We start from the raw sequence: 25,893 nt of genomic DNA, 5'->3' as shown, positions 1-25,893 counted from the left end.
GGCAGGCGCTAAACCGCTGAGCCACCCAGAGATCCCTAGTTTAATCAATTATGTAAAACACATAGACACCTGATCTATGAGCAAAAGGACAACCCCATGGAAGACTCAAAACTCTAGTTCTAATTAAGTTTCCGTGAATATTTAAGAAAGGTGGGGAGCCTGTCTGGTGAAAACATGGTAATAGAGTTTTTAGCATTTTGAGAACTTTTGAGAGTCAAAATTCATCTCAAAATCACACATTTGTGCAGCCCCGGTGCTCAGCGGTTCAGCGCCGCCTTCAGCCCAGGGCGTGATCCTGGAGACCCAATCGAGTCCCACATTGGGCTCCCCGCGTGGAGCCTGCTTTTCTCTCTCTGTCTCTGTCTCTCATGAATAAATAAATAAATAAAATCTTTCTAAAAAAAAATCTTTAAAAAAAATTACACGTTTGGAAATTGTAACATTTCTGCTGGATCACAAACAGCGCACTAACCTTTGGGTCTACAAACTTTCTGCCTCTTCTAAGGCAGAATGGTCTTCACAAATGCAAATCTGACCAGGTCCCCTATAGAATAAAATTATTTTTTCCTATTTAAGTGTCTTTCCTTGACTCTAGAGATGGGAATGCGACATTTTAATAATAATGATTTATTGAGGACTTGTCTTACTATGTTAAACATTATCTCATTGAGGGGTGCCTGGTTGGCTCAGTCTGTAGAGCAGAGGACTCTTGATCTCAGGGTAGGGAGTTCTAGCCCCACCTTGGGTGTAGAGACTATTTAAATAAATGAACTTTAAAAAATTATCTCATTGAATCGGTACAAGCCCCGTATTAGATGGGTATCACCTTCAACTTACAGATGAAGAAACCAAGGCTTCGAATGGTTGCACACGTGCACTCCCGGGTAAAAAGTGCCTCCAAATCCAGAGCTTGCAAGGACCACTACACGCTCCCCGTCGCCTCTGGGCAATAGGGTTAGAGCTGCAACTCCCGTGAGGCAGTGCGGCAGCCTCGCGAGAGTTGGCTTAAATGCGGCGGCGGGAAGGCGGCGGCCGAGGCAGCTTCAGCGCTTGGAAGGCGGACTTGTGAGGCGATGGCGGATACCTACAACAGCGACGGCGAGCCTACGACGCGCACGCTTTTGCGGCGCGTGCTGGATACTGCGGACACGCGCACCCCACGGCGACGCCGAAGTGCTCGAGTTGGGTATGTGACAGCGCTGCCGAGGGGGTCAGGTCTCAGCGGGATCCAGTACTGACCCTATTTGGAGAGGGAAACTGAGTCTCGCTGAGCCGCAGGGCCCAGGGTTCTGAGAACTGGCTCCACCTTCTACCGGGCTCGGGTCAGTTACTTGTGCCCCCATCCCTGGGAATCCAGACTGCCAGGTCTCGGGACCACAGAGGTCAACTCTGCTCACATCTTTGCGTTTCTGCTTCAGGTGGTGCAGGATGGGCGCTCAGAATCTGGCCTGGCCTGTTCTCTGGGCCACACCTCCCCCAACCCCGGCCCAAAGTGTATCCAGGCATCTACCCTGAACTGCCGCCTCTGTGGTGCCCCCCCCCCCCCACATGCAGTCAGTCCCCTTTCCCTGTAGCTCTCAGCTGGAAGTTGGGAAGGGCGCTAGAGAGCACAGCCTGGGCAGATTCGGGAGGCAGAAACTAGAAAGATGCTTTGCTCGGGAGCAGGGACTTTGGCCTGACCTGGTGGCAGTGGCCGTGGATGAGGGCTGTGGTGAGCTCACCGCCCAGAGGGTGTGGCGTCTGCTAGACTGGGGCAGCGCAGTTTTACAGGCACTGGGAAACTACTCACAGTAGGTTTTAGATCTGTAAGTGATGAGATGGAGCCATGCCTTGGGAATCTGAGAGGGACTGGAATGGAGAGACTAGGGCTGGAATGACCTATGTAGAAGCTGCTGTCAAACACTGACAAGTACTTAAAAGGTTTCAAAATACTCAAATATCCTTCTTGGGTTGTTAATTTTCATGTCAGGAATGAATACTTTTCCAATTGCTCCTCTTGTCTGTGTGGATAACCTCTGCCTCTAACAGTCAGGTCTGTAAAGCCTTCCTTAGCCCCTCCCTCTGGCTGGATCAGTATGATCCCTCTTTTTCCCATATCCCTCAGACTCCTCTATCCACAAGCTGTTGATAGAGCTGGGAACAAAGGCTAAAGGGAGGGGCAGGTGGTTTCTGGGTCCCTGGCTTTGAGGGAAAAGGGCTTCAGGCTAGGATCCCTGATGAAGGCACATCTCTGCATCCTCTAGTTCCCTCTCCCTACTTAATTCTCAGAGCTATTGGTGTTTACACAGTGTCCAGAAAGCCCGACTTGAAATGCCGCTGAGCAGCCCCACAAAGATGAATGTGAGCCGGCGTTCCCAAAGAGCCAGGGTAAGTCCCCAGGCCACTGACCACTACAGGGCTCTTGCTGCCTTCAGGGGGCTTTGAGATCTGGCTCTGCCCTGGAGCCCACCTTGAGGAAATCTCAAGGCAAAGCCACAGACTGATTACTTGGTGCTTTCATCCAAAGTCTATTGACAGATTGGCCCGTGTTCAAACCAGTGGGCACCTGGATGAACAGACACCCCGGACTCTGCTGAAGAACATCCTTCTAACTGGTGAGTGAACACTAGCTTGCTGATCAGGGTTAGATACCAGTCCCTTGGCATCCTTCATTCAGGGCAGCCTGTCCTACCAACCTACCCTCTCTTTGCTGTTCTGCAGCCCCAGAATCTTCCATCATGATGCCAGAGTCTGTGGTGAAGCCAGTACCGACGCCGCAGGTGGTCCAGTCCTCTAGACGGAAAAGCAGTCAGGGCAGGTGCACAGTGAATTCTTCCCTTGCGCTGTGATGTTGGGCAGCTCTAATCAGGGAGTCTCTTGAGGGCCCCAGAAGCCAGGATTGGGCTTCCTGGCCTGTCTGAGATAAGTTCCATCCTTGTAGCCTGGAGCTGCAACTTCCTGAACTTGAGCCACCCACAACCCTGGCTCTAGGTCTGCTGGCTCCTGGTAGGAGGAAGCAGAGGCTGAGATTGTCAGCGTTTCAGCAAGGAGTGGACCAGGCGCTGCCTCTCTCCCAAGGTAAGACCCCGGACAACACCTTTGGCTATCCTCTCTTGCTTTCTGGAGAAGCTGAGGAGGCCTGAGAGAGGGCTCTCAGGAGCCTCGTAACTCATCATGGTTTCTTTTTAAATTCTCTTGCAGAGCCTCATGGGAATGCCAATGCCTCCTCCCTTACCAGGTGCTGTTGCCTATTCTAGGGGTTGGTGGAACGGCTTGGACAGGGAGGTATTAATTGGGTTGGAATCTGGCCATACTGGTCCCTGCCAGTTTTAGCTTCATGGTATCATTGCTGTGTTCTAAGAGATGAGAGCCACAGGGCAGATGGGGAGTTCTCCTGAAAATTGGGCCTCAGATACCTGACTTTCCTTTGTGCCTCCTCCTTCCCACCAGCTCCCTCAATTTGACCTTTGCCACACCTCTCCAGCCACAGTCAGTGCAGAGGCCTGGTTTGGCTCGCAGACCTCCTACCCACCGAGCTGTAGATGTGGGTGCATTTTTGCAGGATCTGCGAGATACTTCCTTGGTTTCTCCAGGTAAGGTTGAGATTTCCCTCTCCCACCCCTGTAGGAAGTGCTGCTGAGTCCAGGATTACTCCTCTCTCTGTCAAGGACAGTGAGCCAGCTTGGCCAGTAGGTCAATGAGGGGTTTCTGCTTTCTTTCTCCAAGGTGCCTCTTGTCTTAATGGGGCCCCAGACTTGATCCCAGTATCTTCTAGGATCCCATATTCTTGAAAAAGTTCAGGGCCGAGGGAAAGAAAGGTGTGGTGTAGTGACTGGAGCTTCTTGGCAGATTGACGAGGATCAGGTTTCAGGATCAGCTGGCCAGTCAGAACTGACCAGGCAGCCTGATTCCAGAAGACAAATCAAGTTCACTAGAGTAAGAGGAGGCTTCCTAGCAGAGGGAGCAGAGTGAGAAGTGTGGAGGCATAGGTAAGCAGTTTTGGTGGGACAAGCTGTAGAGGGTGGGAATGCTAGGCTAAGAAGCAGGAAGGTAAGCAAAGAGAGCTGTGGAAGGTTGATAAGGCTGGGAAACAGAGAGTCAACTGGTGTTTGATCTCCAGGTGACAGCCTGAGAACCCCTGTTGCTACCGTGCCAATGGATACCGTGTTGGAGGACACTCAGCCCTTCTCTCAGCCCTTGGTTGGCCGTTCCCCCAGTGTATACCACTCCCTGCCCTGTCTCTCTCATACTGAGGCTGAAGATGCTGAGAGAGCTGTCAGTCACAGGACACAGAGCAGTGGACCTAAGTTGCAGAACTACAGTGAGTATGTGGAGCATGTGGCCTGGAGCTAAGCCTTGGATGAGAGTTGACACTGGTGCTTTTCCCTTCTCAGTCCTGTATGTGTGCCCCGCAGAGCTCCCTGGTTGTTGGTTCCTCTTACGTGTTAGAGCAGGGTCAGTTTTGGGCCAGGATACTCCAAATAAGTACCTTGGTCTGCTTCTGGACACTTCTCCTCAGTGAGCTAGACTGGGTCTTACTATACCCTCTCTTTATCCTTCTCAGAGCTACAGCCTTGTCCTACTGCTTTTCTTTTTTTTTTTTTTTTTAATTTTTTATTTTTTTTTTTGATAGTCACACACACAGAGAGAGAGAGAGAGAGAGGGTAGAGACACAGGCAGAGGGAGAAGCAGGCTCCATGCACCGGGAGCCCGACGTGGGATTCGATCCTGGGTCTCCAGGATCGCGCCCTGGGTCAAAGGCAGGCGCTAAACTGCTGCGCCACCCAGGGATCCCCCTACTGCTTTTCTAACCTATGTTCTCTCCCTTGATTCAGACCCTGGAAAACAAGCCCAACTTCTGGCAAGAAAGGCAAAGAATATTGATGCCCTTGCTATGAGCTTCCCAAACAAGAGCAGTGCAATCTCTGGAGAAGATGGAGTAGACCTTTTACAGGATGGAATTGATGAGGAGGCAGAGGAAAGGATGGAGGAAAATTTGAGTGTGAGCAAAGTAATGGACACAACAGGAACACAAGGATCTATCAGGACAGAAAATTCTAAGGGATATAGAGAAATGACAGAAGCTGTTGAGACTAATGAGCCAAAAGGATCTTCAGAAGATGAGGATATCTCTGATAGAAGAGGTAAAGGGCCCAGTGCAGGGAAGAGGGAGTAAATGGGTAACAACTGTGTTCAGTCCCTAATCTGAGGAGTTATACCTCTGGGTTATGTTTCTGGGCATAAGTTATGTTGAGTTGGGGAGATTCTGAGGGGCCCATTGCTTGGCTGGCTAGAGCTAGATGTGGCCCTTGAGGAATAGGACAAGGAAGCTGTGGGCCTTGATGATTGGGTGAGATAGTCAAGGCTGAGGGCCCTGTAATCCTGCTCTTTCTCTACAGCAAGTCCAGAGTTGGCCTCCAACACCACTCAGTTTCCTCAGGCCAGGCGACCTCAGTTTCTTGAGCCAGCCCCACCGTCTAGCACTGCAGTGTAAGTCTCATGACCTTGTTCTGCATGGGCCTCTCAGGAAGGGGGCAGGCTTCAGACCTTGGCATTGAGCACCAAAGGGTTATTCCCCTTCCCATTGGAATGTAGATGATCACTCAAGAGATCACCCTTAGACTGGCTGGGTGGGGATCACTGAGTACATGTGTCATCCTGGTGCTTGCTTCCAGGTTCTTAGAGGAACCTGGTAGGGGGAAGTGCCTTAGTCAGTATGTAGTCAGAGAAGGCTTCCTAGAGACTTTAGCAGAATTGAATAGGTAGCAACAGGCAGAGGGGAAATGTCCATGTGGAAGACTGAGGGTCAAGGGCCTGAGAAAGTATCAGTTTATGTAATGAGTCTAGACTGCGATATTGGGTCCAGACTAGAGGATCAGGGCCCAGGGAAAGATCAGGCCTCTTTGTGGCCCCCTGTCCCCACCACGGCCCGGCAGAGAGTTAGAGCTCTTGGTCCAGGATAGCTAAGGAGCATATGGGCCCTAGTCTGGCTGGAGCCAATAAGACTTGTTTTTGATTAGGGGCCTCTTCGGGCAGCATTTTAGCTAACTATCCACTCTTGCCCCCAGCTTATCTTCAGAGCCTCTGTCGACCAGGCTTCCTCCCAGAGCCCGAGCCCCTGGCTCCAGGCCCCGTCAAGATCCCCACAAGACTGGACTGAGCCACTATGTGAAATTCTTTAGCTTCTGTGCTAAGATGCCCATGGATAAGAAGGCTGTTGAGACGGTGGAGAAATGGTGAGTCCTGAACATTCAGGGTGGGGAGAGGAGCCCCTCAGATCGACAATACTGTTTAGTCTGTCCTACCCCAACCCTTTTGGCAGCCTGGACAGGTATTTCCAGCATCTTTGTGACGACCTGGAGGCATTTGCTGCTCACGCTGGCCGTAAGACTGTGAGGCCAGAGGACCTAGAACTGCTGATGCGACGGTAAGTGGGCAGAAGCAGGATGGTGCTGGGTATGGGAGGCTGCTACTGATTCTGTATCTTCCTCTGCTGCAGGCAGGGCCTGGTCAACGACCAAGTCTCTCTGCATGTGCTTGTGGAGCGGCACCTGCCCCTGGAGTACCGGCAGCTGCTCATCCCTTGTGCATTCAGTGGCAACTCTGTCTTCCCTGCCCAGTAGTGGCCAGGCTTCAACACCTGCCCAGTCCTTGCCTAGGGGACTGCCCCACACATTCTTCCAGTTTTCTTCCCCAGTTCCCCAGCATCAATAAAGTGTCACAAACAGAATGTGCCGAGTTTTGGTGTATATCCTGGGGCCAGCCAGGCCAGGACCAACCCTCTCCCTACCCTCAATTCCCAGGATAACCTGGAGAATAGGTTCAGTCAAATAATTTTATGCTAAAAGTAGAGGTTAGCAGCACCGGAACACTCTGGCAGCCCACAGTGTCCCTAGCTTGCAGGCTCTGGCTCTCGAGACCCCATGCGCCTGATGTCAATCATCTGAAGCCGTTGCAGGGCAATCTTGAGCTGTACCACAATGCTTTCTTCCTTCTCTTCACCCTCCTCAGGCAGTTCTGTCATGGGGAGCTGGAAGGCCTGGATCAAGTAGCTATTTAGGGTCTGCTTTTCCAGGCTGGGATCAATGCTTATCAGGGCTTCACGTATCTGAGGTAGGGTTACCTCATTATGGCTACCCAACAAAGAAAGAAAGATAGGCCTTGATCCCTCCTTTCTGCACTCCAGACCCCAAGGTGCCACCTGCTGAGCTTGAGCAGTATATAGTGCCCAGCAGCAAGCTCAGTGCACAAGGAGACACAAGGCCTTGAGATGCCACCCTGTGGCATCGAGATTTGCCTATGGCTAAATGGGCCAAAGGGCCTCAGGAGTTACTCACAGTTCCATGCCCAGCTCCTGCTTTAGCTCCTGTAAGTACTCATCCTTTTCGTCTACATACTGTTCCCACAGCTTTTGCACAAAGGGCGTACTCTGGCCTTCTTCATCCTAGGAGGGGCCACAAGGCAAGGTAAAAACACGTTTGGGGTCCAGCAGAGGCTAGAGCAGGGCTGGGCAAGTTCCTGGACAACCCCCTGCCGCCCCACCCCCCACCTCTGTAAATAATGAGCAGTAGTTGAGCAAGTCTGCATTGCTGCTGTTGGGATGCCAGCCTCCTGCCTCCATCAACTCCTGAATTTTCTCTTCCTTCTTGAAGGGGAAGGTGCTCTTGAGGACAGTGCTGTGGGGAGATACAAGGGCCAGCAGGCCTAGCTGTGGCCTGCTCATGCATCTTCTTGTATCCCTCTGCCAGCCCCACTAGTGCTCAGAAAGGACAAGTGTTGAGGCTGTGAGCCCTTCCTACCAAGCTCCCCTTACCCCTGCGTATCAGGGAGCCTGGCCAGAGGAAATGTTGGACAGGAGTTTGGGATGGCTGGACCAGCCCCTCACCTTAAATGCTCCATGGTTATAAGCCCTTCATTCTGACTGTCAGCCTTCGTCATCTCCTTCAGCAACTGTGCCACTGTCTCCTTCTGCTTGATGTATACATTCTCACTCCTCTACAGGAAAGGAAGCATTGGATAACTTGCTGCTTCCTGGAATAGTAGGGATAGAGCTGGCTTATGCTGGGGACAAAAGATGGAGAGCCAGACCCAACCTTACCTTTCCCATCAAGACTGCATAAAACTGACTCATGACCTCATTAGAGCGGAACAGCTTGATATTTTCAAAAATGGTGTAAGCCCAGGCCATGGCTTCACCAGGTCCAAAGCGATGCTCCAGGAAATTGAAGAAGAAATCTGGGAATTTCTCTTTCTGCAGAGTGGAGATGACTGTTTGGGAAGCCTGCCCCATGATGGGTTGGCCCTCCTCCCTAGTACCTCAACAGAACCCCCTGGAGGACTCTGGAGGCCACACCAACCCAAAATGGCCCATGAGGTCTGACCTGCTCCGCAACAAGACGTTGCTTCCAGGCATCCTTGAGGAGGTTTACCACATCCTTCTTGGTTGGCTTCTTATTCTCCACAATGCCATCAAATCGAAGGAAAGGGGGGATGGCTTCCCCATAACCCTGGAAAGGAGAGTGTCCACTCATCTCTGGGCCGGGCAGAGCCCCAGAGGGTTCCTCCAAAACCTCAAGTCTTATTAGCACAAGGCCTGGCTGTTCTGACTCTGGTCCCAAGCCTCCAGAGCCCAGGGACCCCTACCAGACCAGGAAAGAAATCTTTCTCCCGAAGCAGCCCCTCGCCAATCTCTTCCAGGAGCACATCCACCAGCTGGTCGCTGTTCTTGCCCTCAGCCAGCATTTGCCAGCGATCTGGGCCCCCAGCCACCACATCTGCAGGTGGAGAGAGGGTGCTGGAATCCAAACCACATCCTTGAGCAGTCCCTGGGAGTACAATGACCATCATTACCTTCACACTTGCTCCAGTCAGGCCGCGGCGTAGAGGTACGCTGGATCTCCTGGAGCTCGGAATGAAACTGATCCCGCTCCTTCAGTGTGGTCATGTGCAACTGCAGCAGTATCTCATGCTCCTTGCAGACCTCTTCATAGTCATCTCTCAGGCTGTCCAGCTGTGGACAAGGTGACTAATCCTTGCTGCCCACCTGTGTGATGTCCGAACCTGCCTGCCCTGCCTGCTCACCAGTACCAGTACCTGCTCCTGCAGATCCTTGTTGGTCTTCTCCTGCATTTCAAAGTCCCTCCTGGGTACCACATCTCCAAAGTTGGCCTTCATGGTGTTGAGTTCCATCTGTGTGCGGGTCAGGTCTTGCCGGGTCATCTTCAGAGCCAGTGTTAACTTCACGGGGTCCTCCCCCCAGATGCCTGCCAGGGTACCCGCCAACTTGCAACACTCTGCCTCTAGGATCTGTAGCCCAGGGCAATTTTAGAGTGTCCGTCAGGGCCTGGTCCCAGGTCCTTTTCTCCCTGATTGGGAAGCCCTAGGTCTTTCCCACAGCACTAACAGCTCAGAAGTTCGGGCTTAAATAGAGAACCCAGGACATGGAGTACCAGGCCTGTCCTGCTCCCAGGGAGTCTAGGCTGCCTCAGCAGCCAACAATTGTTTCCTACTTAAACGATGAGTCTATGATTCTCAGCCCAGCTCAAAAGATCCATAGACCCTGCTTTGTGAATAGGCATGGAATGAACAGACATTAGGAGCGTTCAATGAATGGGGATGAGTGGTGAGACTCCTCTTTAGCACCTCCTCCACATAGAGAAACCCCCCTCAAGCTTACCTGGGGACTGGGCTAGTGACATGTCCTCCCTCTGGTACCGTAGCTCATTCAGGTCTGCAATGAGGATCTTACGGGCATCTCGCTCCGTGAGGTAGCGCAGGTACTCCTCAGCCAAATTCTTTCTCAGTTTGGATACCTGTTGGGAAGGTGGCTGTGTGGCCAGAGGCTGTATATAACTAGCCATCAAAGGGGATGGGATGGGTGCTGAGTGGCCCCATCAGGGTCTGAGAACAGGAAAAGTGGAGGAAGGAGACAGACCATTCCTGAGAATCCAGCAAAGTATCAACGCTTCCTTCTGTGGAGAAAATTTGGCAGCCAAGAAGCAGGACTTCTGGCATTTGGGGCCACATGGAGCCAGTGCTAAGCCAAGAAGGAAGGGGCAGGGTGTGGAGGTAGCCTCTGGGGGGAGGTGGTGGCTCAGGATATCATTCCAGGTAGAAGGGTAGAGTTAGGGAGTCACCTCAGTGCCCAAGACCTCAGATCACCCCTAGGGTGGGAGTAGCAGGAATTTAGGGAGTTGGTTACCATACTACTCCCATTCACCTCACTCTGCAAAGAGATCTTCTCCTCATTCTTTTTGTCAATGAGTTTTAGTAAATTCATCTTCTCTTTCTTCAGCATGGTGATTTCATATCTCTCCTCAGCCCTCATGGCCAAGATCCTCTCGTTGCAGTCCTCATTCACAGTGACAAGCTTGGCCTTCAGGGGCTCCAGAGCCCGAATCTTCTCCCTCTGGTGAGCTAAGCAGGGATAGGTAGGAGAGTCCCTATGTCTATGCATGCCTGTTCAAAACATGGCCCCTGCTTAAGGCCTTCCTGCATTTTCTTTTATACCAGAGACAGCAGTGCCTAGGTGGCTTCGTCCATTGATTGTCTGCTTTCAGCTTGGGTCATGATCCGAGAGTACTAAGATTGAGTCTCATGTTGGGGGAGGGGAGGGTCCCTGCTCAGCAGGGAGTCTGCTTCTCCTCTGCTCCTCACCTCACTTGTGCTCTTGCTCTATCTCTCAAATAAATAAAATCTTTTAAACAAACAAACAAACAAACAAACCAGAGACAGAGTCTGAATGAGTACTGGGGTTTCATCTATGCCCTTTCTCCCTATAGCTTTTAGTCCGGCAGTTGTACCATGCCCAGCACTCCTGAGCCTGGTTGGGGAGGCTCATCACTTCCCAGAGGTACTCACTCCCTCTTAGGCTTTGTTCTCAATAGTGAAGTTGCTCTCTTTCCTACAGATACTGCCTTACCATGCTTGCCAAGGACTAGAGGTAGGTAGTCAGGTTCTCTATCACACACGACAGTGTAAGAAAAAGCTGAGCAAGGCTTGGTGACCTCAAGGCCCAGTTAGCAGCTGCCCCAGTACTTCTGCACAGCCCCAGAAGGTCAGAGTAGGATCCTCTCCACGCCTTCCAAACTGGATCCAGGCAGAGGCTGCAGTCTTACCCAGCATCACCTCATATGCATTCTTGATGGAGGATAGCAATGGCTTGTACGTTTTAAAGTCCTCTATGAAGAACTCAAAGATTTCTCTGTAAGGCTGGCAAGAAAAGGGGACCTGTCACCTCCTGGCCTATAGCTGCCACTCTTAAGCTTAGAAGTATTATAGTATGAAGCTGCCAGGTGACCCACATTCAAATAAATGCCTGGGCACTACCTGGGTCTCTCAATGCCAGGAAGCTGAGGGGCAGCTCTGTCCCTCTCAACTCTTCTCTGGAGGTCTCTCCTGGTACTATCTCTGAAGCCTGGAAGATGACCTGGATTGGGGCCATTCCACTCTGGCTCTCCAGGCTGCTAGCCTTCTCCAAGCACTGTTTCATTTGGCCTCTCACCAGCACCCCCTTGCTATCTCACAGACCTGGGGGAACAGGAGGAGATCAGAGGCTCTAGCCTTGTATTCTGACCAAGGAGAGTTATGATTTCCTGTCCCATTTGGACACAGAAGTTTTTGGAGGCAGCATTATGTCCTGGAATTAGAATAGGTTCTGGAATCAGCCCTGAGTTCATATCCCAGCCCCACCATTTCATAAATGCATGCCTTCTCTGAAGTTCTGCTTCCTTGTTGATGATGAGGTACCTTTAGCTTGTGAGATTGTATTCAAGGTCCCATTCAGGGCCTGACACACAGGTGATGCTCAGCAAATTCTTCTGTCAGTGATTAAGTCAGAAGTGAGGGATTCCCTGTCATCATTCCTGTTTGAGCAGGGATTTGGTGATTCCCTCCTTTAAATGTGCTAGAATCTGATGTACATCTAGATTTTCCTATGTGTCTGGGCTAAGTTCCTCGAGCTTGGGTCTGTCATCCCTGATCTGGTAAATACTGTATTTACTGCTTCTTGCTCAGTGGCCAGGATTTCAGGCCATTGGCTGATGTCCAACAACCCATGCTAGGCACTGAAGATCACAGAGCTGAAGGGACTGGAGATGGCATCCAGTCTACTATCTGACTCAGATGTGGAAACTCAGACCTAGGGAGAGTTTTGGTTTAATACTTGCAGCTTTGCCTGCTCACTGACTTTTTTATAGAACATGTTTCCCTTACCAGGAATGGGGACCCAAAAGAGCTGGGAGTGAGTGGTTTCTCCTGAAGTCTGAAGTGCTCAGTCCTAGTGAGTAAGGTTTCTTCCCACCTGTCTTCCCACACACTCCCCTCCACCCCCACACCACCCACAGTTATTCTGTGGCTCTGACCTGTAGCCTCAGCTCCTGGGTAGAATCTGTGCTCAGGTCCAGCAGGAGGAGCTCCTTGCGTAGGTAGTTCTCCAGCTGCTCCAGGTACCTCGGCTTAGTAGTGCCCAGAGGATGCTGTTGCCAGCTACTGCATGGGATGGGGGAATGAGAGGGATGGGTACTCCGTGGCCTCTTGCATCATTAGTCTGGGCCAGCACTTGCCCCTGTGCTGTCTCTGGGTCCAATGCTGGGTCTGTACCAGCCCATGCACCATGGGGCTGACCCCAGCTTACCCTGCTCGCTTCCGGTAATCATATGAACAGGGCTTTCGATTATGTAGAATGGTCTGACCACTGGTGTGTGTGGGCCATGGGGACAGTTGGCCACCAATGGAGAACTGACAGGACTGCAGGAAGAGACAGGTGGGGTTACCATGGCAACACGGATCCCTTTCCTGATGCTCGTCCCCATCCTCCTCCCTCTACATTTTATTTTTTTTAATTTGAGAGAGAGATGGAGACAGCATGCATGCACAAGCATTGGGGGGAGCACAGGGAGAAAATCTTGGACAGATCCCCAGTAGAGCATGGAGCCCACGCATGGGTCAATCCCACAATCCCAAGATCATGACCTGAGCCAAAACCAAGAGCCTGACACTCCACCAACTGAGCCAGCCAGGCTTCCCTCCCCCATAATTCACAGAATTATTAATTCTTTTTTTTAAAGATTTATTTATTTATTTATTCATAGAGACAGAGAGAAAGACAGGCAGAGGGAGAAGCAGGCTCCATGCAGAGAGCCTGATGTGGGACTCGATCCAGGGTCTCCAGGATCACGCCCTAGGCTGCAGATGGCACTAAACCGCTGTGCCACCGGGGCTGCCCAGAATTATGAATTCTTAATATGGTTCATAATTAAGATTATGGGCACTAGAGGTAGAGAGAGTTTAGGTTAAAAAGCCAGATACCCCTTCTTGGCTGTGTGACCACAGGCTTAGCAGTCTCTACATTTCTACATTCATAAAATGGGGATGGTTTTAGTTCCCACTGCACTGTATTGATGTGAGGATGCAGTGAGAAAACATGAAGTCGGTTTACACAGACTCAGACACCTTCTTGGAACTCAGTAAAGGTGAACTGTTCTTCTCTTCTGGAGGTATGTCAGTGAGTATTGCATATCTGTACTATGAAAACAGAGGTGAGGGATCCCTGGGTGGCACAGCGGTTTAGCGCCTGCCCTTTGGCCCAGGGCGCGATCCTGGAGACCCGGAATCGAATCCCATGTCAGGCTCCCGGTGCATGGAGCCTGCTTCTCCCTCTGCCTCTCTCTCTTTCTGTGTGACTATCATTAAAACAAAAAAAAAAAAACAAAAAAAAAAACAAAAAAAAAAACCAGATGTGAGTACCAATCTGTACCAGCCCCGCTGTACTGTTTGTGGGACTTAAACTGGGGAATCTGAGATCACACCCTGAGCCAAAGGCAGACATTCAACTGCTGAGCCACCCAGGTGTCCCAATTACTTTCCAATTTAAAAGAAAATTGGGGCCACCTGGCTGGCTGTCGGTGGAACGTGCAACTCTCCATCTCGGCCCTGTGAGTTCAAGCCTCATGTTGGGTGTGGAGATTACTTCAAAGTAAAATTTTTAAGAAAGAAAAGAAAAGAACATTGAATTAGAATTCAATGTTGAATCCAATATTAGAGCCCCCTCGGTGCCCCTTAACTATGTAGACGTTTAAGAATAAATTCCTTTTTTCTTGACCCATTAACTTCTTAGAATACAACATGTTATAAAAATAATGTTGGGAGCGTCTGGCTGGCTCAGTCAGAGAAGCATGGGACTCTTGATATCAGTGTTGTAAGTTCAAGCTCCACATTGGGTATAGAGATTACTAAAAATAAACAAACTTAAAAAAAAAATGTTAAGGGGATCCCTGGATGGCTCAGCAGTTTAGTGCCTGCCTTCGGCCCAGGGCGTGGTCCTGGAGTCCCGGGATCGAGTCCCACATTGGGCTCCCTGCATGGAGCCTGCTTCTCTCTGCCTATGTCTCTGCCTCTCTCTGTGTGTGTCTCTCATGAATAAATAAATAAAATCTTTATTAAGATTTTATTAATATTTTAAGATTTTATTAAGATTTTAAGATTTTATTAAGATTTTATTAAGATTTTAAGATTTTATTAAGATTTTATTAAGATTTATAATTTAAGATTTTATTAAGATTTTATTAAGATTTTATTAAGATTTTATTAAGATTTTAAGATTTTATTAAGATTTTATTAAGATTTTATTTATTTATTCATGAGAGACACACACAGAGAGAGGTAGAGACACAGGCAGAGAGAGAAGCAGGCTCCATGCAGGGAGCCCAATGTGGGACCTGATCCAGGGTCTCCAGGATCACACCCCAGGCTGATGGCGGCGCTAAACTGCTAAGCCACTGGGGCTGCCCTGTTTTTTATTTTTTTTTTATTTTATGATAGTCACACACAGACAGAGAGAGAGAGAGAGAGAGAGGCAGGCTCCATGCACCAGGAGCCCAACGCGGGACTCGATCCGGGGTCTCCAGAATCGCGCTCTGGGCCAAAGGCAGGCGCCAAACCGCTGCGCCACCCAGGGATCCCTGTTTTTTATTTTTTAATTTTAAGATCAAGAGTCCGATGCTTGGGCACCTGGTGGCTCAGGGGTTGAGCATCTGCCTTTGGCTCAGATTGCGATCCTGGGGTCCTGGGATTGGTCCTGGGATTGAGTCCTGAGTCCCGCATGAGGCTCTCCACAGGGAGCCTGCTTCTCCCTTTGCCTATGTCTCTCTGCTTTTCCCATGAATAAATAAATAAGATCTTTTTTTAAAGATTTTTTTTTTTTTTAAGAATCAGATGCTTAATGGACTGAGCCACCCAGGCAGCCCTTTATTTTTTTAAGTAATCTCTATCCTGAATGTGGGGCTTCAACCCAAGACCCGAGATGAAGAGTCATATGCCCTACCGACTGAGCCTGCCAGGTGCCCTGGTATTTGTTTTAATTGCTTAAAATACTTATGCTGTTAGGAAAGAAAACCTTAAGCTTTCTTTCTGTTTGAAAAGAACTATCAGTGAGTGTGGGTGGCTGAGGCAGTAAAGCGCCAGACTCTTGATTTCATCTTAGGTCATGATCTCAGAGTGGTGGCACCCAGCCCCACGCCCCAAGCCCCAAGCTCCCAGCCCCCAACCCCCCCACCAGGCTCCACGCTCAACGCACTCACCTGACCCTCCCCCTTTCTCTGCTCCTCTCCCCACTTGTGCTGTCTCTCCCAAATTAAAAACAAACCCACAAAATTATCAACATTTTTAAATAGAAAAAAGACTAATAAGGATATAAATAGACAAACTGGAAATACAAGAAAAGTCAAAGTATTAAAAATCAAAGCCAGACAAAAATGTTTTTGAAATTTGTCAAAATTAATGTGCTTTTTTGGGGGGGTATGTGATTTTATATAAACGTGTCAAGTAACCTGAAAGACATCTGAGAAGCTGTCAAACAAGCACCTGACCCTAGTGAATTAATAAGTTTTTCAGTCTTTCAAAAGTTCAGTCCTTGTGTTTTCTCTGCCGTTTCCGTGGAGAAAAAAACGTGGTCATCCTACACTGATTTCTGGGCAAGTGCGGCAGAATTCTGGGTGTTGGTCATCATTACCAGGGGCCTCCGGCGGTGGATGGGGGGCAAGAGGGCTCCGGGGCGCTCCGAGCTCTCGGCTTCCCCCTGCAGGGGAGAGCGGGAAGGGCGGCCGTCGCGCTGGGCGGATGGCAGCGTGGGGGGGCGGGGAACAGTGCCCCCCGGTGGTTAGGGAGGGCGGTGCTGCCGCTGCGCGAAGGAGCCTGGCTCCAGCTGAGCTGTGTTGGGAGGCAGCTACGCGGTGTGGGGAGCGTGTGCCCCAAATCATCCGGTCTTCTGGGGCTGTGGCTGCGCTTCATCTCCGTGAGCAGTCCACACTGACCCCTCTTCCCTCTCTCGAGTCCCCAAATTACCTATTCCAGACACACTAAGAAAATCACTACAGGGCAGCCCGCGTGGCTCAGCGGTTTAGTGCCGCCTTCAGCCCAAGATGTGACCTGGAGACCCTGGATCGAGTCCCGCGTCGGGTTCACCGCATGGAGCCTGCTTCTCCATCTGCTTGTGTCTCTGCCTCTCTCTCTCTCTCTCTCATAAATAAATAAATAAATAAATAAATAAATAAATAAATAAATAAATAATAAATAAATAAATAAAATCTTAAAAAAAAAAATCACTCCAGGGGATCCCTGGGTGGCGCAGTGGTTTGGCGCCTGCCTTTGGCCCAGAGCGCGATCCTGGAGACCCGGGATAGAGTGTCACGTCGGGCTCCCGGTGCATGGAGCCTGCTTCTCCCTCTGCCTGTGTCTCTGCCTCTCTCTCTCTCTCTCTCTCTCTCTCTCTGTGACTATCATAAATTTAAAAATAATTTAAAAAAATTACTACACAGCCTATAATACTACACAGCTCCACTGTGACCTAGAGTTATGGGTGGGTTTTTTTTTTTTTTTGGTGTTTGTTTTTTAAGTATTTTATTTTTTTCATGAGAGACACAGAGACATAGGCAGAGGGAGAAGCAGACTCCCTGCGGAGAGCCTGCTGTAGACTTGATCTCAGGACCCCAGGATCATGACCTGAGCCAAAGGCAGATGCAACCACTAAGTCACCCAGGTGTTCCTGGAGTTATGTTTGCTAAACTGTGTTTTTTCAAAAAAAATTTTAATAAATGTGTGTTTTCATTTGATTCTGATAGTGGCTGTTTGCTAATTAATTATAATCCTATGATCATATCAACCAAAGCCCCAAAGTACCTAATGAGACAGCATTCATTTTTTAAAAGTAAGCTCTATTCCCAGCCTGGGGCTTGAACTCACCACCCAGAGATCAAGTCACATGCTCTACCACTGAGCCAGCCAGGTACCCCAAGATAGAGACAGCATTCATTTTTATGTAAAAACTTAAAAGAACAGGAATGGAGGAAGGACATTTCCTGAGGCCAGCTGAGTCTCTATTTCCAACCCAGAGTCAGCAACATGAGGGGCGAACATCTCTTTAATCCTGCCTTCACATACCTACCTACAGCATTATGGAGCTCTTAACATAACGCCCACCACTCAAGTACCTGGGCCATACAGAAAAAAATAATAGTCACAGCCGTGAGGGACCTTGGCAAGTCTGGTATGACCATCCCAGCACCTGGCACAATGCCTGCCATATGGCAGGCTGAATGAAAAAGGTCTAATCCAGAATGCTGAGCTACAGGGGAAGGGTGTCCATGGACAGCGGCTGAGTCTTTCTCTACCATGAGAGATCTGGAAGGGCTTTTCAGATGAGGTGCAGCAAGTGTGCACACCCCTACCTCAGAGCCTGATGGGCCTGGCCTCTGTGAGCCACACTCCCCCAGCTGTGGAGAAGCTACTCTGGGAACCATGTTTCAGGTGGGTGGTGCTTTGGGGTTGCAGAGAGGGAGGCAGATAGGGTCTGAGAGCCGACATCTGGGTTTCCAACATGACATTGCCACTAACCAGTGTCTTCCGTTTCTGAGAAAGCTTGCGATTCTGGATGTTCTTGGTTTCTGTGAGGAAGGAGTCATCTATGATCCCTCCTGAAGGCCGCATGTGTGTTCTGCACAGAAAAGGGGAAGTAAGTGACAGAGCCCTGAGTGGGGACAGCACCTCCACCCTTCCCAGATCTATAAGACATGGCGTCTTCTCCCTGTAGAGCTAAGCTCTGGGTCTTCCCAGCACTGCCTGTAGTTTCCCAGAGATGCTGCCAACAAGCTCCTGGCCCTGGGCCCAAAACATTTTCCTACATTCCCAGAAACCTTCTCATGCTGAGAATCTCACCAATTCCTACAGTGACAGGAAAGCCTCACCATGAGCCCAGAAAACTGTGGGCTTATACTTTCATTCAGTGTTCAGATGAGTTTCATGTTTGTGACTCTGACACATTCTGGGGGTGTGATACCAAGGCAGGTGCTATAGAACAAGAAGCACAGGGCCTGGGGTCCAAGGGCTGGGGTGTCAGCTCCCATCCTATACTTAATGGCTGAAGGTCCTGGGGGCTGACATCTGGGGTTCCAACAGGAACCCCTAGGCAGGTCATTTAACCTCTCTCAGACAGCCTAGTTTGCTCATAAGGAAATGGAGATGAGTCTTGCTTTTTTTGTTTTTCTTTTTTTTTTAAAGATTTTATTTATTTATTTGAGATAGAGAGAAAGAGAGTATGACCAGGGGGGAAGGGCAAAGAGAGAGGCAGAAACCTGCTGAGCAGGGCACCTGACATCCCAGGACTCTGAGATCATGACCTGAGCCAAAGGCAGACGCTTAAACAACTGAGATACCCAGTGCCCCTCTACTTTATTTTTTTAAGATTTTATTTTTAAGTAATATCTACACCCAATATGGGGTTCAAACTTATATTCCAAGATCAAGAGTCACATGTCCTACTGACTGAAGCAGCTGGGTACTCCCCTATATTTCTACCTTAAAGGTGGGGAAAACTCAAGTTACCTAACAGATCACAGGCAGTGGGTATAACAGGGGTATATCCTGGTATTGAGTGAACTCAAGCGCATTCCTGAGCTGAGTAACAACACTCTCAAGCCTGCTGTCTGGTTCTTGTAGATTCATTTTAACTCTAGATAAAATAATTGAACTGGCAAATAATCTCCTGATTTTTTTTTAAGAGAGGGAGAGGAGAGAGACAGAGAGAATCTTAAGCAGGCTCTATGCCCAGCACAGAGCTGATGCAGGGTTCAATCCCACAACCCCAAGATCATAACCTGAACTGAAATCAAGAGTCAGATGCTCAACCTACTGAGCCTCCTGACTTTTGTAGGCTTTCTCTGTTGGGGCAACAGACCCTGAAGGATTAGAGTTTAGGTGGATCAGGTTTTTGCATTGGTGATAAGAAGGGAGAAATTATGTTCATTAAACACTTACTGAATGCTTAGTATATGCAAGAGCTGTGATGAAAGCTTCACATATTCTGCCTAAATTTTCCCAACAATATATTTTTAAAGATTTTATTTATTTATTCATGATAGTCACACACACACAGAGAGAGAGAGAGAGAGAGGCAGAGACACAGGCAGAGGGAGAGGCAGGCTCCTCGCAGGGAGCCTGATGTGGGACACGATCCTGGATCCCAGGACCACCACCTGGGCTGAAGGCAGGTGCCCAACTGCTGAGCCACCCAGGTATCCCGAGACTTCTGAATTCCCAAAGCTGGAAAGATATTTAGCCAAAATTTTTGTTTTATTATGTACACTGGTGGCGTTACGAGCTAATAGAGCTTGTTGTCATCTTTTGGAGTGCCCAGAGACTGCAACCTGAATAGACAGCAATTCGACAATCATCTTTGCCATAAGCTAATGGGTGAGGAGGCAGTTTATCTCTGTGGCTAACTAAGAGCTCAGGTTCAGGAGTCTCACGTGGCTGGGTTCAAATCCTAGCTCTACCACTTTTTTTTGTTAGCATTTTTAATAAATGATTTTATTTATTTATTCATGAGAGAAACACAGAGAAAGGCAGAGAGCTAGACAGACGGAGAAGCAGGCTCCCCGCATGGAACCCAACGTAGGACTGATCCCAAGACTCCGGGATCACGTCCCTAGCGGAAGGCAAACGCTCAACCACTGAGCTCCCCAGGAGTCCCCTTAGCTCTACCATTTATAAACGTGTAAAACACATGATCTCTCCAGGCTTCTATTCATTCGTAAAACGGAAATATTACTACCTCATAGAGTTGTGAGGTTAAATGTGCCATATATAAAGTAGTTGGCACATAATATATGCTCAATACATGCAAGCTGGCTCTTACTAATGATAAAGCGCGCCAGCCCTTTTGTTAGCATCTAATGTTCTCAGGGGGCTAAGTCAGTCCAGATTCCGTTTCTGCACCACCGATCCTGAGGGGCTGAAGCCCTGGACCAATGGACAGAGGCATTTCACTTTCTGGAAGTTCTCAAACCCTCCCCTCCGCCCTCAGTCGGGTCAGGGCCTACCTCGAGGTAGTCGCGAAGCTGGAGCACCGCGGCTTGGGGGAGGCCATGACCCTCAGAGAGTCGGCAGCCAGCACCCGCGGCCCGGGAAGCTGCGGTAGTGTACGGCCCGTCGCTATGGCGACCAGGCCCCAGCATCCTAGCGGCGGGGGCGGGGTTGAGTCTGTGCCACGCCCACTCGGCCAGAGCTCACAAGCTGGGAGCAAAGCCAATAAGCAAAGGTGTCCTCGGACCCGGGGACAGGGTCCCCTCAGTCAGTTACTACCGTGATTTGACCCTGGCTATCAGAACTGAGGCGGGGGGATAAACAGAGGCCATGGGGGCGGGCGGTGAACTGAGGACCCGGAGCCGCGTCGCCAGCGGGAATTGTAGTTTTTGGTTTCCCAAAGTCTCCGCTGAACAGGCTTATGACTGAGCAAATTTGTACTACATCTCCCAAAGTTCTTTACGAGCACTGGTTGTCCCGCCTCTGGAGAGCTCTGCATTGTGGGATATATAGTCCGAAATGTGGCGAAGCGGGGCAGTGTCCAAAGAGAGGTGTAGGACTTGGACTCGGTTTCCCTGCGGCCTCGGTAGGCTCGCGGGCCATTGGCTGAGCGGGGAGATCTGGTCTCGCTCCTCCCCGCCCCCAGTGACACAATAGCAGCTCCCTCCAAGATGGCGGCGGCGACGGCGGACCCGGGAGCTGGGAGCCCGCAAGCTGGAGATTCCTCTGGCGGGGGCGCTGGGGGCGGGCTGCAGTCCCCGGGGGAGCAGGAGCTGAGCCGGCGCCTTCAGCGCCTGTACCCCGCGGTCAACCAGCATGAGACGCCGCTGCCGCGCTCCTGGAGCCCCAAGGACAAGTACAACTACATCGGCCTCTCCCAGGGCAACCTCCGCGTCCACTACAAAGGTATCGGCCAGTTTGACCCTGGGGTTGGGGGGAAGACCGGAGCACCTGCCGGGCGGCTGTGCTGCCCGGCCCCTGTCCCATCACTTCCCTTCCCCGACTTGGGTGCTCCGGGTTAGGCCTTAGCCCCTGCGGGGTGTCCAAGGTGTTGAAGCTGACCAGGCCGAGGGTCGACTGCCTGGACTGCTGTTCCCCGAGACACCCGATGTCAGGAGAACTGCAACAGGTGTCCAAATCCAGTGCTAGGCTGGACCTTCCTCCCGAGGGCCTTGCTTATCCTGGGATAGCTCCAATTCCAGCTGGGCCTTTCATCACTGCTTAGTTTTGGGAGTGTCCGAAGAAAGGGGTGGTCACATCCCCTCCATTAGCCAGAGGTCCATGGGCTTGCTCACCTGCCAGATATCACAGAGAGAGCTTGTGGTTCTTTACTCAAGTTGAGGGGGTGATCTTCCAGAGCTGCCTCCCTCTCCCCTGATCTAGGTGGGCTCTCTGTGTTTTGGAGAGACTGCCAGCAGCGCTTGGGAATCTCTCACATTCATCCACATTGCCTGCACCCTGACTTAGTTTGTATGGGAGAAATTGTCTCTGGCAGGGCTGCTGTTCACAGTAGGAGGTGAGCCAAAGGTGGGAGGCTTATGTGTTTCCACAGTTGTTGTCTGGTTATTCCTCCAACAATGTCAGGGCTTCCTCTGGCCATGAAGCAGTGAAGTTGCCATGGAGTAGAAAAGAACAAGACTTCTATTTACATTTCTTTCTGCTGAAATTTCTTACTTGCTTTCTCCTATTAGGTCATGGCAAAAATCACAAAGATGCTGCCTCAGTGCGTGCCACCCACCCCATACCTGCTGCCTGTGGCATTTATTACTTTGAGGTGAAGATTGTCAGCAAAGGAAGAGATGGGTAAGCCCCTTCTTACCACCTTCTTTCCCTTGGCACTGAGCTATTCCCTATGGTCAGAGTTTGAGGTCTTCTGGCTGACACTTGTGACTGATGTGAGTTGCTAAGATGCATGGGTCTGGGCCACAGAGGGTTGAATAGTGGGCTGTCTCTATTACCTGACCGTGGGCATGGCCTAGTCTAAGCAGCAGCCCTTGATGGCAAGTAGGTGCATTGAGGGTAGAGGAGGGGACTTCCTCTTCAGTGATTATGTAATGAGATACCTCACAGGTCAGGGAAACAAGTAACAAGTTTACATTAACAATTCAGGGTCCAGAGTGGGATTTCCCCTACTGTTATATGACATTTGTGACTTCCCTCCTTTCACACTCTTGTTGCATTCAGGGTTCTTTTTTATGGCATTTAGTCACATAGAGGCCCCTGTAGGCTTCAAAGGGATAGTAGAGTCTTCACAGCATTTATAACAGCTGTGGCAGCCACTAGCCTGTCATGTCAGGGTAAATAACATGCACATGGTCAGAATCAGATGACCTTGCTGCTCATAAACTTGTTTTTCAGTCCAGGGACTCAAACACCAGTTGGACCAGCTTTAGGAAGGTCCTCATTAAAGTTAGCATTAGGGAGGCTCCCTATTTTAGGGTGATCTAAGCAGACACCCGGAAGTCAGAGGGGTAGATTTCGCATTTTTTTTTTTCCTTTTTCTCCTAGTCTTCCCTTTTTCCCATTGATTGTGACAAAGCAGATGTTTAACTTATATAATAACATGATTTCAGCTGTCTTGGAAAGGCTTTCCTCATCAGACCTTAGGTCTGATGTGGGAAGTTTGCCAACTAGACCAGTGACCTTCGTGCCAACCCTGAATATGTGTTCTTGAGCATTCAGAATACTTCCTCTCTCCTAGGGACTGTCCCTTTTGTGGTACATGCAAAACGCCCAGCCAAGGGGTTTGTGTTGGGGGAGGACTGATAGAATCAGAGCTGTGCCTGCTTCCTCCGTGAAGTTGTAACATCCTTGCCTGAGATGGCTGTGTGGCCATGTGTAGATGGTGCATCTTTAATCTCCTTGTTTGTATTATGGGGGAGTTAGGTCAGTATCTAAGCTGCCTTGAACCCCAGAATTCTGTGATTCTGAAATTCTGATCATGGCATGGTATTACATCTTTTCACTTTTATTCCTACCTAGTGCATTTACAGATAGAAAACATACTTTTGGAGAGCTTTAAGGTTTCTATTTCCCCTTCCCACCATCTGATAAAAGTACATATGTACATATAATGTGCTTGAACTAGTGTGAATAAGAATAGCCTCTTAAACAGTGCAAAAATAGTTTTGATAGAGACTGAAATGGCAGTGACTGGAGTCTCATATTGCCAAAGAGACTGAAGGGCATTTCTTAGACTTGTAGGAAGGAAAATCAATTGTTTTCTCTGAAGTGCTAATCATAGGTAGCAGCTGAGCTTTGAGAAACGTGAATACTTTTTCAGAAAGGTAGTGGTTTTTTTTTTTTTTTTTTTTTTTTAAACCCTTCTTTTTTTTTAATTTATTTATGATAGTCACAGAGAGAGAGAGAGAGGCAGAGACACAGGCAGAGGGAGAAGCAGGCTCCATGCACCGGAAGCCCGATGTGGGATTCGATCCCGGGTCTCCAGGATCGCGCCCTGGGCCAAAGACAGGCGCCAAACCGCTGCGCCACCCAGGGATCCCCAGAAAGGTAGTGTTTAAATGTAGAGATCTGGATTCCTCCAACTGACTTCTCATATTTCAGTTGTAAGTAGATTTTGCTTGAAAAGGCCCTGTGTCTTGTTAGTTGGCCTTACTATAGGTGTTGCCTGAAAATTTAAAGAGAGTTGGCCATCGTCTCCCAGCTTCTATACCCAGCATTTTTTTTTTTTAAGATTTTATTTTTTTATTCATGAGAGACACACACAGAAGTACAGACAGGCAGAGGGAGAAGCAGGGTCCATGCAGGGAGCCCGACATAGGACTCGATCCTAGGTCTCCAGGATCACACCCTGGGCTGAAAGCGGCGCTAAACCGCAAAGCCACCCCGGCTGCCCTATACCCAGCATTTTTATATGTGGTAAATACAGCCATTAAGCTGACCTGGAAACCTCAGTTTTAAAAAGGCTTCAGATCCTATATGCTTCAGTTGACCACCATCAGATGGCAAGTATATGAATGTCTCCTTATAGCATCTTTTTTTTTTTTTTTTTTTTTTTTCCTCATAGCATCTTAATGGAGTCCCTGAAAGCCGTCTCATGGCTAGGATGTAGCCAGATATTGTTATGAGCCAGGTGTGGTTTTGAGGCCAAGGGTAGATACAGGGCAGAAAATTACCAGTACGTTTTTTGTTTCCTGTCAATATTGGATGTGTGTTTCTGACCTGGGTTGGTCCATGACCCAGGTGTTAACCAGTTTTATAGCTTTCCTGTATTATCTAATTCGAGCCTTGCAGCATCTCTGGAAAGTGACCAGAGCAGATGATAATGTATCTGTTTGTTTTTATTTAATTATTTAAAAGATTTTATTTATTTCTTCATGAGAGACACGGGGGGGGGGGGGTAGAGACGCAGGTAGAGGGAGAAGCAGGCTCCATGCAGAGAGCCCAACGTGGGACTTGTTCCCAGGACCCCAGGATCATGCCCTGGGCCGAAGGCAGGCGCCAAACTGCTGAGCCACCTAGGGATCCCTGTTTTTATATATTTTTTATTTATTTATTTTATTTTATTTTATTTTATTTTTAAAAGATTTATATATTTGTTTTGGAGGAAGAGAGAAGCATGCGCATGTAAGGGATGAGAGGGAGACAAAAATTTATTTTAAAAAATTATTTTATCTTTTTAAGTTAATTTATTTGTGAGAGAGAGAGCGGGAGCAGGGGGAGGGGCAGAAGAGGAAGAAGAAGCAGACACCCCACTGAGCAGGGAGCCCCACATGGGGTTGGAGATCATGACCCAAGCCAAAGGCAGATATTCAACCAACTAAGCCACCCAGTTGCCCCTACTTAAAAATTTTTTTTAAAATATTTTATTTATTTATTTATTCCTGAGAGATACACAGGGAGAGAGGCAGAGACATAGGCAGAGAGAGAAGTAGGGTCCTCGAAGGGAGCCCGATGTGGAACTTGATCCCACGACCCCAGATCATGCCCTGCGCTAAAGGCAGATGCTCAACCACTAAGCCACCCAGGCATCCCTAAAATTTTTTTTTTTAAGATTTTATTTATTTATTTGAGCAGGGGCTGAGGGGGAGGAGCAGAGGGAGAAGCAGAAGCAGACTCCCCAATAAGCAGGGAGCCCGACATAGGGCTCAATCCCAAGACCCCAAGATCATGTCCCAAGCTGAAATCAAGAGTAGGCCACTCAACAGACTGAGCCTCCCAGGCTCCCTGATAATGTATTTGTTTTGTGAGTAAGACCTGAACCCCTAGGATGTTTGGTTACCTGCCCCGGCAACAGGGCTTTGAGTTTGCAGTAGAGTAATCTAACTTGTTAGATGCCTTTGCCTGATTCCAGACATATGTGTACATGCTGCTGCTGCCTTTCCCCATTGAATTCATTCCCTGTAGGTAGAGTGAAGGAATGCCCAGTTGGATTCTTAGGGGGTCACAGTGTTCTTAGGGGAGAGATTTACAAGGTGTTTAGTGCTGAGTGGGGCCAGAGAAATGTGGCATACTCTATGCTTGATTTACTGAATCTGAAAATTCGTTTTTCTGTAAATTTTTTCATAAAAGGTGTTTTTGGACCCAGTTATCAATGTC

General features: G+C 49.3%; 3 protein-coding genes across 5 annotated transcripts in view; 2 read left to right on the top strand and 1 right to left on the bottom strand.

The window, feature by feature from the left end:
* The first annotated feature begins 1,014 nt into the window (after positions 1 to 1,014).
* Positions 1,015 to 8,139, top strand: CENPT (centromere protein T). Of its 2 annotated transcripts, none has more exons than XM_055304827.1 (13): positions 1,015 to 1,186; positions 2,289 to 2,367; positions 2,507 to 2,594; positions 2,701 to 2,797; positions 2,921 to 3,057; positions 3,181 to 3,217; positions 3,430 to 3,572; positions 4,100 to 4,300; positions 4,815 to 5,123; positions 5,379 to 5,469; positions 6,048 to 6,215; positions 6,302 to 6,406; positions 7,981 to 8,139. In XM_055304827.1, exons 1-13 carry the CDS (start codon positions 1,074 to 1,076, stop codon positions 7,997 to 7,999), a joined length of 1,587 nt encoding a protein of 528 aa, XP_055160802.1. In that variant the 5' UTR covers positions 1,015 to 1,073; the 3' UTR covers positions 8,000 to 8,139. The 2 variants fall into 2 exon arrangements, with proteins under 2 accessions (XP_055160802.1, XP_055160801.1); XM_055304826.1 differs by lacking the exon at positions 7,981 to 8,139 and adding an exon at positions 6,479 to 6,702.
* Positions 6,826 to 20,415, bottom strand: TSNAXIP1 (translin associated factor X interacting protein 1). Its single transcript, XM_055304828.1, has 16 exons — positions 20,352 to 20,415; positions 17,869 to 17,968; positions 12,614 to 12,726; positions 12,342 to 12,468; positions 11,097 to 11,190; positions 10,199 to 10,395; positions 9,656 to 9,791; positions 9,073 to 9,242; positions 8,830 to 8,989; positions 8,623 to 8,753; positions 8,361 to 8,486; positions 8,078 to 8,230; positions 7,865 to 7,974; positions 7,529 to 7,655; positions 7,317 to 7,423; positions 6,826 to 7,112 (listed from the first exon to the last, which is right to left on the bottom strand). The coding sequence occupies exons 1-16, from the start codon at positions 20,396 to 20,398 to the stop codon at positions 6,872 to 6,874; spliced, it is 2,139 nt and encodes a 712-aa protein (XP_055160803.1). The 5' UTR covers positions 20,399 to 20,415; the 3' UTR covers positions 6,826 to 6,871.
* A 303-nt stretch (positions 20,416 to 20,718) lies between these two features.
* Positions 20,719 to 25,893, top strand: part of RANBP10 (RAN binding protein 10) — a 73,565-nt gene continuing 68,390 nt past the window's right edge. The window contains exons 1-2 of one of the 2 annotated variants that reach the window (XM_055304824.1): positions 20,719 to 21,240; positions 22,026 to 22,137. In XM_055304824.1, coding sequence (XP_055160799.1) covers positions 21,006 to 21,240; positions 22,026 to 22,137 — 347 coding nt within the window. In that variant the 5' untranslated portion in view covers positions 20,719 to 21,005. The remainder of the gene's footprint in view (positions 21,241 to 22,025; positions 22,138 to 25,893) is intronic. The other variant, XM_055304825.1, reaches the window with a different exon arrangement.

The sequence above is a fragment of the Nyctereutes procyonoides genome, unplaced genomic scaffold, assembly GCF_905146905.1.
Source record: "Nyctereutes procyonoides isolate TBG_1078 unplaced genomic scaffold, NYPRO_anot_genome, whole genome shotgun sequence".
NCBI classification, from domain to species: domain Eukaryota; kingdom Metazoa; phylum Chordata; class Mammalia; order Carnivora; family Canidae; genus Nyctereutes; species Nyctereutes procyonoides.
The sequence above is the reverse complement of the archived record's forward strand: the minus strand, read 5'-3'. Positions and strand labels throughout refer to the sequence as shown.